The sequence below is a fragment of the Psammomys obesus genome, unplaced genomic scaffold, assembly GCF_907164565.1.
Source record: "Psammomys obesus unplaced genomic scaffold, mPsaObe1.curated_primary_1811, whole genome shotgun sequence".
In the NCBI taxonomy this organism is placed as follows: domain Eukaryota; kingdom Metazoa; phylum Chordata; class Mammalia; order Rodentia; family Muridae; genus Psammomys; species Psammomys obesus.
The window spans coordinates 14,975,689-14,993,454 of NW_026585504.1; the positions used below are offsets into that span (position 1 = coordinate 14,975,689).

Sequence of the window (17,766 nt, forward strand, 5' to 3'; positions counted from 1 at the left end):
GAGTGGTGGTTATGAAAAATCTGAGGAAGTCTTGAGCTGTATTTATATACAGTTGTCTGTGTCAGGCCTGTCCTGTGACATGCTGAGTTGCTCATTTAACAAATCTGAAGCGGAACTTAGAAGGCCAGACTTAGCGTTGATGGCTGTCTTGTAGTGATTCTCTTATTTTGCTAGTTTTATGTAAATAAAGCCAATTAAATTACTCTATTTCTGCTCAGAGGTTCCAGTTACTCTAAGAAATTAGAATTCACAATTTTGATGAGTCAATATTGTCTGTAAATATGAGATCATCTCAGAATAAAGAAGTGAGCTATTTATTTTTCTATCGAAATGACAGATACATCCTGATTAGCAAGCCTATAATATGGACAGAAAGATTAAGAGCACAGTTCCTGGAAGGTTTCCGGTCTTTTCTGAAGATTCTTACCTGTATGCAGGTATGATAATTCTTTGGTGTACCAATAAAATAAAAGTGGGTTTTTTTTTTAAATTCATCTTCTTTTCCCCCCCATTTTATTATTATTTTTTTAGATTTATTCCTAATTTATTTGGATGGGTGTCTTCTGACTGTATCTGTGCACCACGTGCAAGCCTGGTATCCATGTGTGCCAGAGAGTGTTGAATCCCCTGGAACTGCAATTCCAGGTTGTTGTGAGCCAGCATGTGGGCACTGATAATCAACTTGCATCCTCTAGAAGAGCAGTGTCTTCTACTGAGTTGTCTCTCTAGCCCTTTTCCTCATTTTTTTTAAAGAAGAAAATTGTGGTGTTTTGTTGTTGTTGTTGTTGTTTTTTTTCACAGAAGGAAATTTCTTTAATATAGTAGAAATAAGATATAAACACTAGCTTAGATGTGTGTATGTAATTAGTTACTTCTGCTACTATTAAGGCTTATTGACTGCTTGCCACATGATAAATATATGGTTATGACTACATGAATTAGCTTATGGTTTATTTTGCTGCTATGATTCTTGTTTTACACGTGAGGGAACGGGAACTTCTGGCTGCTGGTGTTTGCAGCCAGATATGAACGGTGTATTCCAAATGCTAGTGTTCTAACTCATATATTCTGTAGTTTAACAACCATGTTAGGACACTGTGCATTTAGGAATATAAATCTTGGTATTTTTATATTTTGCCATAAAAGATCAACAGTAACAGGAAGGGCTCTGGACTGACTAGTCTTTCCTTGCAGGGAATGGAAGAAATCAGAAGACAAGTTGGGCAGCACATTGAAGTGGACCCTGACTGGGAGGCTGCCATTGCTATACAGATGCAGCTGAAGAACATTTTGCTCATGCTCCAAGAGTGGTGTGCTTGTGATGTGAGTTAAAGTTTGACAGTAGGCTTGGTGCCTTCATAAGCTCTAATAGTTTCTAGTAGCATAGTTTTATGCTATAGCTTTCTCTTCTTTTGTTTTGGTTTTTCAAGACAGGGTTTCTCTGTGTGTAGTGGTGGCTGACTGTCCTGGAATTCACTTTGTAGACCAGGCTAGCCTAGAACTCACAGAGAGCCACATGCTGGGATTAAAGGCGTGGGCCACAGCGCCCAACCTTTTTTTTTTTTTTTTTTTTTTAAGATTTATTTATTTATTATTTATACAATGTTCTGCCTGCATGTGTGCATGCACACCAGAAGAGAGCACCGGATCTCACTATAGATGGTTATGAGCCACCATGTGGGTGCTGGTAATTGAACTCAGGACCTTTGGAAGAACAGCCAGTGCTCTTAACCTCTGAGCTATGTCTGCAGCCCCCTATAGCTTTCTTGATATAAAAGTATATAATGTGACAGTCTTAGATACTTAAAATTATATTACTAAGTATAGGAAAAAAAGTTCATTCTTTTACATTTGATTAGAAAAGGTGTCTCTGGGAAGTTTACTTATTTAGAAGAATTAAAAGGTTTGAAAATATCTGCCTTGGGGACTGGAGAAGTGATTCAGCTGTTAAGAGTGCTTGATGCCTTTTCAGAGGTTCAGAGAGTGACTCAAGAGCATTTGTGACTACAGTTCCAGATGATGCCCTCTTGTGGCCTCCATAGGCAGTGCAAGTGGTGCACCCACACATAACACCATCAAGTCATCTTAAAACGTATCTTAGGACTGCTGGGAAGAGGGTTCAGGGGCCAAGAGTGCATGATGGCCTTACATAGGAACCGCATTTGGCTTCCAACACACATCAGGCACCTTACAACCACCTATACCTACATTTTCAGGGGAGTCTGACACTTATGACCTTCTTGGGTACCTGTACAAGTGTGCAAATACCACACACAGATGCACACAAATATATAAAGTAAAAATAAATCTGAAAGAAATTGTATGTTTTAGGTGTGGTGGTGTACACCTGTAATCCTAGCATTTGGGAGGCTAAGTAAGGCAAGAGGATTTCTCTGACTTCCAGACTATCCTGGCTTACGTAGTGTCGATCTATCCAGAGCTCTATATATCAAGACCCTTTCAAAACCGGTTCGCTGAGCTGGGCTCAGTGGTGCCCAGCTTCCTCTCTGGAAGACAGAGGCAGGTGGATCTCTTGAGTTCGAGGCCAGCCTAGTCTACAAAGCAAGACCAGGACAGCCAGGGTTACACAGAGAAACCCAGTCTCGAAAAATAAAACTAAAAAAAAAAAAAAAACAAAAAAAACAAAATGAAAACCTGTCCACCCCAAATTTTTCCATATATACTTACATATTTATTTTAAAATGAATTTTAGTAGTATGACAAATTGTACCATGAAGATTATTAAATACTTCAAGAATGGAAAGGAATGGATATTTATTTAATCAATAAGTTTCTTACATATGTAAGCCACTTAAAAATTAATTTCAAAGTATGAAACAAATATATTGTGTAAGCAACAATTTTAGATGATAACCCTTGCTCTCTGTAACGACCCAATCCTGGCCTATTGAGGTAGCTTAGACAGTAAAGTGCTTGCCATGCAGTCATTCGTATCTGAGTTCTGTTGAGCTCCAGCATCCGCATAATAAGACAGCTATTGTGTGTGCTTGTAATTTCAGGACTGGGAGAGCGTGTGCACACATGAAGTTCCCTGGGGCTCTCTGGCCAACTACCCTAGCTAACAGGTGAAACCCAGGTTCTAGTGAAAACACAAAATGGATTCTCTGAGGGATAACAGAGAACACAAGGTTACAATCTTCTACATAGGTACATGCACACATATGCATCACATACACACAGACAACCATACTCTCCATATCCATGCCCACAAGAGAATATGACTTTATTTCTTTACTTTCATTTGTGTGTGCCCATCTGTCCATATGTAGAGGCTAGAGGTTGACACTGAGTGCCATCAATCTTTATACCTCATTGATAGATTGTCTCTCACTGAACCTAGGCCTTACCGTTTCCTCTAGGCTGGCTGGCTGGCCCTCTGCGAGCTCGTGTCTGGGCCCAGCACCGTGGTTATAGGAGGCCACCAGATGCAGCTTTTATATTGAGATCCAGACACTTCACCCACTGAGTCATCTTTGTGGCTACTCTTTTATTTTTACTGAGAAATTTGACATTTCCTGAGTGTCAGTGCCATTATTTCCTCCAGTGTTTCTGTAAAGTCCACATAATCTGACCAGGTTTCTCTGTGTCTTCATTCAATTTTCACCTTTTTGTTTCTTTTATCTAAAACCAATGCCTTTACTAAGGGTCTTAGTTCCAACTTACACTACTTTTACTGGAATTTGCCTCCTTGGTTGTCTTTTGTTTTGTTTTGTTTTTGTTTTGGTTTTGGTTTGGTTTGGTTTTTGGCACTTACCTGCCAATGGGCACATAAGACTCCTACCCTCTAGAACAATAGAAGCCCCTTGCAATAACAGAAGGGAATTGCCTCAGGGCCCCCAAGACCCAGCTTAGGAGGTTTTGTCCAGGGGTGTTGTTCATCATCACACCTCCCTCATCTTCTGAAGTCTTACAGATATCTATCTAATAAATGTAAATATATATAACTATCTTTATATATTAGGTCCAAACACTTCTTTAGAGTTTGAGTCTCTTCCTATTAATTGACTGTTTTTAGAAAAAAACTTAATTAATTTAGTAAGCAGATTTATGTTTGTGTACTTTTTAAACATTTTATTTACATTTTTTTTGTATCTTTCTCCCTACTCCACCCCATTCCCAACACCCCAATACCAAGTAGGCGAGAGAAAGGATTAGTGGGAGTAGTTCTCTTAGCTGCTTCCTGCTGGTTAGGGTCAGCAGGTTTCTTGGAGCCAGTCCAGTCCTCATCTCAAGAGATCTCCAACTTCCTGTCTCACTTCATTGACAACAACAGGAGCCGAAGTGGGGAAGCAGCAGCCGCCTTGTTCTTTATCAGAACTCCTCAACACTCTCTGGGCTCTGGCATTTTTTCTCTCTCCAGAGTCCTCAGACTTAAACTATCTGCAGCTGGCAAAGAGCTTCCCTTCGAGCCCACACAAGGCAAATAGTTTGCTGCTGTGGACTGTCTGAATCAGTCCCACATCCCACACCTGGCATTAAAACAAAACATGTTTATGTCCACAATAGATTTAGAAGGCTTTTCTTAGTCTCCTTATTTCTTGATTTTTTTTTTCCTGTAGTGTTGGCTTGAGTTAAATTCCTAGGTCATCTTGAATCTTTTTTTCCTCAGATTTAGCCTGCACAATCCTAATAGCTTCATTATCAGTTATCAGCTTCAATTAGTGATTGCGTTATTCCAGCTCCTTCTTCTTGCCAGAAGAGCTTCCCCAGTATTTTTCTATAAAGGTCTTTCATGCTTTCTACTAATTAAATTAGCTAACTAATTAATTAATTAAAGGTATACATTGCCCAAACTATAGTTTCACTTCAGTTTGCATGCCAGACATTTGTACTTAGACTACCATATTTTGTATATTTCAGACTCAGAGTATCTTAAATTCATTTGTTACCACTTTCTTTGATTTCCAACTTATATTTGTTCATTTTGACTTTCCTTGTTCTGTTATTAGCATTGCTATTAAAACGTTCTTCCACATAAGAAATCTCAGAGCCTCTGTATTCTGTGTTTGATAATCAGTCTGCTGATACCTAAGAGGAATGTTTCCAGGATTTGTCTGTGGGGATAAAGCCAGTGTGGACACACTGAGTAAACTCGGTGACTGGGGCTCCTCTTTTCCTGCCATACTCACTCACCTTTGATTCTTCTGCATCCCAAATGCACATCCTCTTCCTGTTGGTGCTTGTGTCTCCTCATTTCATCCTTTTCTTTCTTCACTTTTGGTGACTTACATTAATTCTTGAAAAATACATTGATTCACTGCACTTTCAGACACTGTCAGACTATTTGCGTACTGCACTATTTCCAGTTTAAGGTTCAGTAGCTCCATCTATAAAACCTTTGATTCATCTAGGTTTTAATACTTTCCACTGTCTGAATGGGAGTTGTGTTTTCCTCCAATTTAAACATTTTTGTAAATCTCTTCTTAGAATGCCTCCTTTTCATTTTTCCTCTTGCTTAAATTCTTTGTGTGTATGGTATGAGGGATCAAATCTAGGGATATATTAGAAACATCTGCTGGGTGTGCGCCTCACCTTTGATTCTGGGAGGCAGAGGCAGGTGGATCTCTGTAAGTTTGAGATCAGCCAGGCCTGTTACACAGAGAAACCCTGTCTCAGAAAAGGAAAGAAAGAAAGGTGCTCTGCCAGTTGCTTTTCTAAACCCTTAGATGATAGCCTTCCACCCCATGTGCCTGCACTTTCACGTGTGTGTCTATTTCCTCTCCCTTCAATGTTACTGAGGCCTCATACATACTGTGTCAAAGCTACATCTGAGCTACAACCCTAAACAAATTTTCTCTCTTGTGTGTGTATGTATGTGTGTGTGTGTGTGTATGTGTGTGTGTGTATTAGGGCCTTTTGGAAAGCTGCTTTCAAAAATATGTCTTCCCAATTATGCTTTTTTTTTCTTGGCCTTTTTAGCGTAATTATATTATTTAATTGGTGCCTACAAATTTTACTGATTAAAAATGTTTATATTTTATATTTACATCCTGTAGCAGTAACCCTCAGAATACACAGAACAATTTTGTACTTATATTTAGTAAATATTTATTTAGTAGGTGACAAAGTAGCTAAATGAATTTGTATTTTTCTTTTCCCTCAGGAAGATCTCTTACTAGTGGCTTATAAAGAATGTCACAAAGCTGTAATGAAGTGCAGTACAAATTTCATGTCCAGTAGCAAGACAGTAGTACAATTGTGTGGTCATGTTTTGGAAACCAAATCCTACAGAGTATCTGAGGACCTTGTAAGCATACACCTACCACTCTCTAGAACTCTTGCTGGTGAGTGTTTTTTTGCTTTTTATGTATATTTTTGGAAACTTCTAGATACTTGAAGTAGAAGAGTAATTTTTCTTTTTCTTTATTCCATCATATTCCCCTATTAGATACTGGAGTTAAAGACTGTCATTATTTCTGTCCTTTGAGAGCTGTTACCTTAATGTTTATTCAAGGACGCTTACTTACACTTCATACTTCACTAAGGTCCAACTTGGTGCTTTTCCTTTTATCTTTTAAATTACATTTGTGTATTTATTTCTGTTTTGGATGTGGTGATGTGCTATTGTGAGTGTATGGAGATCAAAAGACAACTTGTGGGATTTCATTTTCTCCTGCCACCATGTGAGTCTGGGCTTGAACTCAGGTCACTGGGCTTGACAGCAAGCACCTTTACCCGCTGATGCATCTTGCTGGCCCTTTTGACTTCTCTTTTAGAGTAGAATAAACCTCTGGAGAAGGCAGACTTTTAGTTTTGGGGTTTTTTTGTTTTGTTTTGTTTTTTAAGATTTATTTATTTATTATGTATACAGTGTTTTGCCTTCATGTATCCCTGGATGCCATAAGAGGGCACCAGATCTCATTATAGATGGTTGTGAGCCACCATGTGGTTCCTGGGAATTGAACTCACAACCTTTGGAAGAGCAGCCAGTGCTCTTAACCTCTGAGCCGTGTCCAGCCCCGACTTTGAGTTTTCTATGAGGCATATACCATGTAAGATGCTGCACAGTGCGGGATTGTGTTTAATGATACTGTATTTCAAAATTAGAAGTCACATGTTTTCATTTTCAAGTATCATTTATAAACTTAGTAAGAATGTGTGTGTGTTGGGGGGCAGATTGGAGATTGTATTTAAGGCTTCTTGCCTGCTAGGCAAGCATTGTGAGACTGATATACAACCTCAACTCTAGTTAAAATACATTTTAATAACCCAATTTTTCCAAACTTGATGAGTTAACTAAACATACATTAATAGGGTTTAATTGCTTTTTTTTGTTTTCTTTTTCTTCTTTTAAATGCTTAGGTCTTCATGTACGTTTAAGCAGACTAGGTGCTGTTTCAAGACTGCATGAATTTGTGCCTTTTGTAAGTAACTCTTAAGTATTGATTTGTTTATCCCCTTTTCTGGTCATCTCCACTGGTGGTGGGAAAGAAAATTACGTTTTTAACCTCTCTGAATACTCACATTTAGTTACTTCACAGCTGGCTGCATCTTGTTGAAAGCTGAATACTAAGACTTGAAAGGCAAGCTCTCCCACTTCGTGGACTTCTTGCCTAAGCTGAGGCATGTGTAGTGTGAGGAATAATGAAAGGGACCTCATTGTGTTTCAGGAGGGCTTTCAAGTAGAGGTCCTAGTGGAGTACCCTTTGAGATGTCTGGTGCTGGTTGCCCAGGTTGTTGCTGAGATGTGGCGCAGAAATGGGCTTTCTCTCATTAGCCAGGTATGTCACAGTCGGTTATGCACATCTGTGAATGAGTGGTTTTTTAGGTGACTTACCCTGTGTCCATACAGTTTGCCAAATATTTGCTTTTCTTCTCTGGTGTAATCTCTTTTATATGAAAATTCTGGGGATCCTATAAGTGGTTTTCCTTTTTCCTACTTACTACTTATCCCATCTGAACGATAAGAAGCTAGGTGCTTGAGTAGAGAGATGAAAGCTGGTAGTAGCACAGGCGTCTCCCACTCACCTATCCCCTGAGACATTGAGTCTTCTTACCATCTGTTCTATTTCATTTTATATTTCTGTGTGTGTGTGTGTGTGTGTGTTTTGTCTGCCAGTATGTTTGTCTGAGTAACATGTATGTCAGAAGAGGGGCTCATATCCTGTGGGACTAGAGTTAAGGTGGTTGTGAGCTGTGGGTGTTGGCAATCAAACCCAGTCCTCTGGGAGGGCCATCTCTCCAGCCCCCGTATTTGTCTTTCTCTGTGGTGGTCACTGAATATTGGAGGGGAGCACTCATTGCGCTAAGCAAAGGCTGCCCTGTAGGCTGAGAATGTAGCTCAGTGCTGAAATCTTGTGTGCAGCTCTGGGCTCAGTCCCCAGCACCACTTAAAAACAGTAACAGTGGCTACCTTAATTATTTTTTCTTCTGTTTTAGAGAAATGGGGAAAAGTGCTTTTTCTAAAAGATCAGGGAACAGACGTTAAAAGCCACCACTTAGAGGAAAATGGTGTTACGATTTTTTCCTTTCTTTTTTCCTTTCTTTCTTCCTCTCTCTTCCCTCCTTTCTTTCATTCTTTCTTTCTCTTTCTCCCTTCCTTTCTTCCTTCCTTCCTTTCTTCCTTTCTTCTTTCCTGTCTTCCTTCCTTTTTCTTTTTTTTTTCTCTTTTTTCTTTTTTTTCCTTCCTTCCTTTCCAGATTGAATCCACTGCCCTTTACATGGTAGGCAGACACTCTGGCTCCTTTTATTGTTGTTACTCTTGTTTTGAGACAGGGTCTCTGTAGCCCAGATTGACCTCAAACATACGACAGTCCTCCTCTATCAGCCTCCCATGTGCTGATATTTTACAGATGTGAACTACCACACCTAGATTTGGTGTAGAAATTGGTTTGCAATTACAGTTATTGGATTACAATAGGTATTTTACAAAGGAAAAATACATGTTGATAAATAGCTATTTTTTTCTCTGTATTTCCATACTTAATTCTCACAATCTCTTAAAACAAGTCATAGACTGTAACTTAAAAAAAACAAAAAACAAAACACTAAGCAGATCCAGGAATTTCTAACTGATGGAAAGTCTTAAAGTATGTTTTGTCAGACAACATCTTAAAGGAATTGGTTTTCTGCTTCCACCATATGGGTCTCAGGGATTGCCTGGTCAGCATCTTTACCTGTTGAGCCATCTAGCTGAGACCCTACTGTTAAGGTTTTTTTGTTTGTTTGTTTTTGTTTTCTGAGGGCTAAAAGATATCCCTGTGGGTAAAGTTCTTTTTGTACACACATGAGGACCAGAGTTTGGGGTTTTAGCACCCACATAAGTTAGGTGGCTATGCTAGCCCCTGTAATCCTTGCTGTAGAATATGGAGTCATGGAAGCCTCACAGCTAGTTGGCTAGCTAGACTGGCCAAATCAGGGCACTCTGGCTTAAGGTGAGAGATCCTACTAATTATACAAAATGAACAGCGATTGAGGAAAATCGCTGATGTTAACATCTGGTTTGCACACACACATACACCAGACAGAAAGACACACATGCACACACTCACACACAACAGAAATACACACATGCTCATCACATGTAAAAATAACACATACCTGGTAAAAATTGTTTTTATTCAAATAAATTATTTTAGCATCTGTCTTATCATTTCTTTTACAGGTTTTTTATTATCAAGATGTTAAATGCAGGGAAGAAATGTATGATAAAGATATCATCATGCTTCAGGTATCTAAGTTACTCTTCTTTAGATTTTCTTTTCCTTTTTGTTCCTTAAAATAAGAGATAACTGTTATAAACTTGAGTTTGTCTCACCACTAATTGAACATGATAGCACAGAAATAGAATGGTCAGTCTGTTTTCTTCTGCAAAATTATTTTGTAATTTTCTGAAGGGACTATTAGAGACAAGTGTTCCTCGATTTAATATAGGAAATGCAACACTCAATTTCACAGATTGGAGCATCTATAATGGATCCCAACAAATTCTTGTTACTGGTTCTTCAGAGGTATGAACTTGCTGACGCCTTTAATAAGACCATAGCCCCAAAAGACCAGGTAAGCTGTGGAGACTGATGTGTGGGTTAATTCCAAAGGAAGTGCCATGTCACCATTTTACTTACATTTGGAAGTCGTATTTCTTTGTGTAAACAGTTAGCCTTCCATATCTGGATTCTGCATCTACAGACACACCATACTAGGGGTCAGATTGATATTTTTAAATTGTGTCTGTACTAATGTGCAAACTTTTTTCAAGCAGTACTATACAATCACTATTTAGACAACATTTACATTTGTGTTAGGTATTATAAGTAATGTAGATGTGCTTTTAAAGCATATGGCAAGATGTGTATAGGTCATACATAGATATTGCATCGCTTTATAAGGGACTTGAGCATCCTTGAATTTTGATGTCCTGGTTGGGATGTCCTAGATGTCTAGGTGCCATGGTGCATCCCATTCTGTGTAACAGCTACACTCCAAACATCACAGACATACATGCACAGGGAATACACAGTATACAAGCGTACATACTTTCTTTTCACTCTAGAAAATGTTGGCTCTGTGTAGATCAACAAAGAAAAGAGATGTCACTTAACATGCTGCCTTCAGAAAATAAAGTGCCATTATTCAGTTTTTAAAGCAAAAGCTTTATTTCACACATGCCATTTTATAATTTGTATCCTATGTTTAACAAAATATTACCGTGAGATTTTTTTTCTTCTGGGGCAACTGAAAAAATACCAGACCTATATGATAATTTTTACATCATTGCTTTTAAATGACTATATAGCCCTTCCATTGCATGCAGAAAGCATTATACTTTTGTCTTATTACTAAAATTTTTCTAATTTTGATATTGCAAACATCTGTAACATAAGTATTAAATACCTAATTATTTTAAGATACATTTTATATGTAGATTTGATGAATAAAACAGCATGGTTTTTCTTAAGGCCCTTAATAAGTATTGACAGATTGGTACATGCATGTTTCTGATAGCATGGGGTTTTTAATGTCGAACTGATAGTGAAAGATGGCACCTGCAGCTTCATTATTTTGGGGGTTTTCATTATCATTGATCTTGGGGGAGTTAGTGAATTGTTCCTTCCTTTTGTAGCTTTTTTTCTATGTTTTTATTTCCTTTTCTATTTTTGTAAATGCTTCTTATTTAGTATTTTTATTATATTGGTTACATTTTTCACAACTTGTGATATGTCTTATAGTGCTCTGTCACATCTGTATTGTTTTAATATTTGAAGTACTAGCTTATAAAATAACCCTGACTGTTTTTTTGTTGTTTTTTTTGTTTTGTTTTTGTTTTTCAATACAAGGTTTCTGTGTGTAGCCCTGTGTGTTGGAACTTGCTAGGTAGAACAGACTGGCCTCGAATTCAGAGATCCACCCGCCTCTGCCTCCTGAGTGCTAGGATTGAAGGTGTGCACCACCACGACCCAGCAACCTTGACTTTTAAATTTATTAAATTCCATTACTTCATGCTTCTGACTTAGACGTCATCTACAGAGGCCCAAATAATAGGCCACAGAAAGGGAATTAATTTTTTGTCACTTTACACTTAGTGAAAATAACTGATTTTATCAGAAGAACTTAAATAAGAAATGTTTTAGGGAAGATATTCTTACCGAAGCTACTTTAAGCCACTTTCACTGTCCAAGTAAAGAGGGAGCTAATAGAAGAAAAAGGGAAAGATTAGAGTTTGTTGACTTAGGACAAATAACTATGTGGAGATAAATGACAATGAAGAAAGTGACGGTTTTTAACAACTGTTATTGAGTACTTTATGTGTCAAGGGGGAGTTTTGGTACCTGCCTGTTGCTGTACTTTGAAGAAAACTCAAGATTGGATGGATCTTGGGTCCAGTCAGGAAATGCAGATTTGATGGAGTTTTGTGGTTCTTATGTTACTTTTTTTTTTTTTTTTTAATTTTGTAGGACTTGATTAAACAGTATAATACATTAATAGAAGAAATGCTTCAGGTCCTCATCTATATTGTGGGTAAGATTAAAACAAAATGTTTTGAAATCGAACACAACTTACTTTTTAGAGAATGTTAAATATAATTTATAATTGTCTTATAATCTAAGTGCTGCATAAAATATCAGATTAATGTGACCAGTGTAATGGATAGATTTAGAAAGTTCTTTTAAAATGAAGCTTGCATGTTTTGTTTTCTCAGTATTGGAGATCAAACCCAGGGCCTTTGACATGTTAGGCATGCTCTGCCACTGTACTACATTCCCAGTAACCTCTTAATTTTTATTCTTGATTTTTAATTGTTAGACTTTGGAGCTTGAGGTACAAGTCTCCTGGCTGTAAATGTAGACTTTTTTCATCTACTTATTTAGTGTTAACATTTACATATTTGCGTGAAATTTAAATATATCTTGGGTCTAAGCTAAATGCTTTTATCATGTCATGCTTGTGTAAATAGAGTGAGAAAGGTGGTTGCGAGCCACCGTGTGGGCACTGGGAACAAAACTTAGTTCTCTGCAAGAGCAGCAAATTCTCTTAAACAGTGAGCCATCTTTCAAGCCTCGGTTCTGCTTTATAAAGGGAAAAATGTAAATAAGTAGAAAATGTTCGGATTAGGAGTTAGATGATAAAGTCTTAGCCTTGCTTTCAGTTAAGAACATGCTATATAATCTTTGAGTGTCAGATTCCTAATGCATACAGTGTGAAAGAAACCTACTCTAAGGTTGCTTCTGGGACTGTGATCCTGGGGGATACCCCTTTGGTAAATATATATATATGAAAATTATAAAATAAAATTATAAAATTTACAAATGTCAGAACGAGTTATTGGAAATAAATTATTTAACAAATTCTTTGTGGAATGTGTATGATTTAGAGCTATCTAAAAGAATCTCTTAAAGATATCATAGGTTTTGTATAAATGTTATAGAGCTGAAAGCTAGTGGTGAATATGTCATGAAGTGGTGAATAGGTCATAAAGGCAGAGTGGAGGGGTGAAGAAAGGAGACTAGTGGAAGGAAGGGGGATAGTATGAGGGGTCAGTATGGTCAAAGGACCATGATACAGCCAAAAGCAATTATCCTTATGAAGCCTATTACTATGTTTAATGAATGTATGTCAATGAAAATTTCAGTAGGACCAGAGAAGTGACTCAAATTGGTCAACTGCCTACTGTGCAGACACAAGAACCTGAGTTCAATCTCCAATACGTATGTAAAAGCTGGAGAGGAACACAGCACAGACCCGTAATCCCAGAACTGAGGGACCAGGACAGGAGGATCCCTAGCGAGCATGTTTGCCAGCAGGTTTAGCTGCATCAATCAGCTCCAGATTCAGTGAGGGTGTCTATCTTAGAAATAAGGAAGAGAGCAAGACCCCTGCAATGAAGACCCCTGACATTGATTTCTGGTCTACACACACACACAATTGCATACACACATGCTCACATACCTAAACATTTATATTTATATATGTGTGTGTAGGTATGTTAACATATATATAAATGTTTACACAAGTATATACATTAAAAAATAAATAAACAGGGATGCCATATGTTCAGATGTCTTCTTCAAGCAATGGGAATTAGATATTATTGATACCAGAGACATTCCTACAATTGATTTAGCAATTTCAAATAAATAATTTTTATTTGAAAGGGTTTTTTGTTTATGTATTTGCATCCTGGTCCTGGGGATGTAGCTCAGTGGTAGGATATGTGCCTAGCATGTGTGAGTCCTAGGCTTGATGCCTAGTACTGTTTTATCATGTAAGCTATTAATTTTACTTTTCAGTTTTTATTTTGTTTTTTGATATGTTTATTTCTTTCTCTCTGCCTGTGTGTGTGTGTGTGTGTGTGTGTGTGTGTGTGTGTGTGTGTGTGTGTGTGTGTGGACTTGTACATGTATGTGGAGGACAGAATAGGGCATCAAATCCCTCAGAGCTGGAATGGTCTGCTTTTCTTTTTTTTTTTTTTCTTTTCTTTCTGAGACAGGGTTTCACTGCAGTTCTGGCCGACCCAGAACTCCCTATGTAGAACTTGGCCTCCAGTTCATAAAGATCTGCCTGCCTCTGCCTCCTGAGTGCTGGTGCTACAGGCATGTGCCAGCATGCCTGACCTTAAAGATTTATTATTTTCAGTGTAGATGTGGGAATGTGCATGTGTGAATGGGTGCCCTTTGAGTCCAGAGGTCTCCTGGAGCTGAGTTAGTAGGCAGATGTGAGAGTCCTGGTAGAGATTCTAGGAATAGAATTTGGATCCTCTATAAGAGAAATACGTGCTCTTACCCACGGAGCCACCTTCTCCAATCTACTGATTTGATTTTTAAAACCTGGTCTTGTTATGTGACCCAGGCTAGCTTTCTGTTTGTGATCCTCCTATCTGAGCTTCCCAAGTGCTGGCATTACTGTAAGTTAAAATAAGGGATGAGGTCTTCAGGCCACTGAATGGCTTCTCTATTTTAACAAATAGTTTATTTTTTATTTTGGGAAAATATTAAAATAATTTTGAATTGTCTTTTCTAGACCTAATTTAATGCAATGTTCTGGGTATAAGTACATCTGTTAGAACAAAATTTAAACAGAAACGAATGAAATGTTCTGGTTTTGTTTTTTTGTTTGTTTTGTTTTGTTTGTTTGTTTGTTTGTTTATTAGGAGAACGTTATGTACCTGGAGTGGGAAATGTTACCAAAGAGGAAGTTATAATGAGAGAGATTACTCACTTACTTTGCATTGAGCCCATGCCACACAGTGCCATTGCCAGAAACCTACCTGAGAACGTAAGTCTGTTTTGTTTTGTTTTCTTTAAAGAAAGAAAATTGTGCTCTGGTTTTCTTCCCTCCTTCTTTCTGTGTTTCTTCTCTCTCTCTCTCTCACACACTCTCTCTCTGCCTCTCCTTTACCTCTCTTTTTTTTCTGCACACACACTTTCTCTTCCCCCATTTTTCTGTCTCCCCTCCATGGTGGCTTCCCTGGCACTGTGAAAATTATTTTAAAAAATATTTTATGTGAATGGCTGTTTTCCCTGCATGTTTTTAAGTATGTCACATGCATGCATGGTGCTCTTAGAGGGTGTTAGGTCTCCTGGAACAGGAGCCGTAGACAGCCACGTATGGGGCACTGGGAGCTCTGCAAGGGCAGCCATTGCTTTTCTCCGCTGAGCCATCTTTCTAGCCTGTTTACTTCTCAGTCCCACTTCCAGGTTTTGTGGTTGTTTGGTTGGTTGGTTTCCTTTCTTCCTTCCTTCCTTCCTTCCTTCCTTCCTTCCTTCCTTCCTTCCTTCCTTCCTTCCTTTCTTTCTTTAATTGGAAGTTGACTTCAAATTTCAGGAAAATTTGCTTAACAAAATGACCCATATTTTTATCTTATGGTTGTAAACCAATTACTTTTCAGTTTCAGTCATATAAGCTTTAGTTCTAGAGAAGTGCTCTTATATTTTTGTTTACTTTAAAACAAAAATATTGGCAGAGGAAATGAAAGCTATCTGAAACCCTGAGACTTTTGGAGCAGTGTGCTAATATGGATTTTCTGGGAAACAGGCCAGAAAACAAAACATTAAGAATTTATTATAGAAAGCGGTGAGTGGACTAGGAAATACTAGAGGAGCTATTGGAGTGTTTTACAAGCCTGCTTTCTGTGAAAGAAAAAGCAAAGGCAGATGACTGGAACCACCCTACAAAAAAAAAAAAAAAAAGAAAAAAAAGAAAAAAAAAAGCTATCTCATAGAAGAAAGAAGAATTAGTGGTCAGTAGAAACTAAGGTTGTCGGGAGATCAGATAGAGATTACATAAAGGGTAGCAAAGTACATATAGGTAGGAAGAGGAATTAGTTCTAGTGTTTGTACTTGACAACAAAGTGTTATATTTTAAAATTACTAGAAAAAAAGAGAGTCTAAAGTTTTCCAACACATCAAATTGAAAAATGTTTGAGGACTTGGAAATTCCAGTTACCCTGATTTGATAATTATATTTTGCATACATATGAAATTATTGTGATATGTCTTATAAATATGTACAAGTATTATGTGAAAAGAAAGAAGGAAAGAAAAGAATGAAACAAACAGGTAGGTTACACTGTGGCACCTTTAGTAATCCCAACATGCTGGAGCTCTAGATCAGCTGGAGCTATGGAGCAAGACCCTGTCAAGAAAAGTGAGTAGAGATGGAAATGAAGAAAAGAGAGAGACCAAGAGATAGAGACAGAGAGAAAGAGAGAGAGAGAAACAAAGACAGAGTCAGAAAAATAAGAGTCAGACTTTGCTATCTTGCTGTGTCTCTCAGAACAAGCCTACTTGATAGTATCAGCCTTGCTTAGTGTCTGGAATCCATTAGTGAGAAGTCCAAAAGATGGCAGCTGAAGCATGTTGTCGTTCTCTCTCTAATTCAAGATCTGTAAGGTGAATTATGATTTATACCACAGTGGTATTTATGCTTTAGCATGTACAGGTGTTGGTATAATTGTCCTAAAGTTACGATTATTTTTGTTTTTTATTTGGTTTGGTTTTGGTTTTCTGAGACAGGGTTTCTCTGTGTAGCCCTGGCTGTCATGAACTCCATTTGTAGACCAGGCTGGCCTTGAATTCACAGAGATCCACCTGCTTCTGCCTCCCACATATGTCAGCACTGCCTGGCCAAGTTATGATTCTTATATTTTTCCTCTTCTGAGATTTGTGGATGAATTAGAACAATGATTATTTTGGTTTTTGTTTGCTTGTGTGAGTGGAAGAAGCATGCACATGCCCCAGTAGGCATGCGGATAATATGCCGTCTGCATGAGCTTTCTGGTGATTCTGCTGCTGCCTCTCAGCTTGCCATGGGAGTGCGGGGACTGTGCTTGTGAGCCACCACATGTGGTTTTTCTTTGGGTTTCAAACCTGTGTCCAGGATATTAGGCTTGCATCGTAAAGCACTTTTACCCACTGAGCTACCCAGCAGTCATAGAAAAGTGATTCTTAATAAGAAGTAAGCTTACTTTTGTTGTGTTTTACTTTTGTCTTTTTTGTATATCCACCTACTAATTTCATGATTAATGCCTTCTAAATATCATCTTATAATATCCTTAGTTTGTTTTAAGCCATAATGTATGTGCAATAATAGTTTTGATGTTCTAAATTATTTCCCCCTAAATACTATTAAAATAAATAAATATTAAAAAGTCTAAAAGTATCTATCACACCGAAAGTAATTTTACATATGACTGGTGATACATATATAACATACTAACACACTTAGAAACAAAATTCTCTGACTTTGATGCTTTCTCTAATGTAAACTTTTTTTTTTTAAAGGAGGGTAAATAGATGTGGTCGCACCTGTCTTATAGTATAATTCCAGTTACCTGGGAAGCTAAGGCAGAAGGACCATTTATGCCCAGAAGTTTAGAGCCAGCGCCTGAGTAATATAATGAGATTGCATCTCTTTAAAAACTAAATAGATTTAAAAAAAAAGTTAAAGTTTTGTTTGCATTTATTGTGCGTGCATGTGTGTGTGTGTTATAGTACTCATGTGCCACCTGCAGAGATAAGAGGACAACTTGCAGGGATCAATTCTCTCCTATTGATATGTGGGTCCCAGAGATTTAACTCAGTTCATCCCACTTGGTAGGTATCTCTACCCACTGAGCCATCTCGCCTGCCCAAAATAAACTTTGAAAAGGAGGTTAAGTTTCTTAATTTTTTTTTTATTTTATTTTTCTTTTTAGTTACATTTTGTTAACTCTGTGTCCCAGCTGTATCCCGCTCCCTCATTCCCTCCCCAACCCCACACTCCCTCCCTGGTCTCCTCCCTGCCCCTTTCCAAGTCCCCTGATAGGGG

The 17,766-nt window shown here is 37.9% G+C and overlaps 1 protein-coding gene across 3 annotated transcripts in view; it reads left to right on the plus strand.

Moving 5' to 3' along the window:
• Nucleotides 1–17,766, plus strand: part of Ubr1 (ubiquitin protein ligase E3 component n-recognin 1) — a 126,990-nt gene that overhangs the window by 51,205 nt on the left and 58,019 nt on the right. For 2 of the 3 annotated variants that reach the window (XM_055628158.1, XM_055628035.1), the window contains exons 13-21: nt 338–437; nt 1,195–1,323; nt 6,125–6,305; nt 7,324–7,385; nt 7,632–7,742; nt 9,626–9,691; nt 9,895–10,020; nt 11,916–11,979; nt 14,609–14,733. In XM_055628158.1, the coding sequence (XP_055484133.1) occupies nt 338–437; nt 1,195–1,323; nt 6,125–6,305; nt 7,324–7,385; nt 7,632–7,742; nt 9,626–9,691; nt 9,895–10,020; nt 11,916–11,979; nt 14,609–14,733 (964 nt within the window). The remainder of the gene's footprint in view (nt 1–337; nt 438–1,194; nt 1,324–6,124; nt 6,306–7,323; nt 7,386–7,631; nt 7,743–9,625; nt 9,692–9,894; nt 10,021–11,915; nt 11,980–14,608; nt 14,734–17,766) is intronic. The other variant, XM_055628084.1, reaches the window with a different exon arrangement.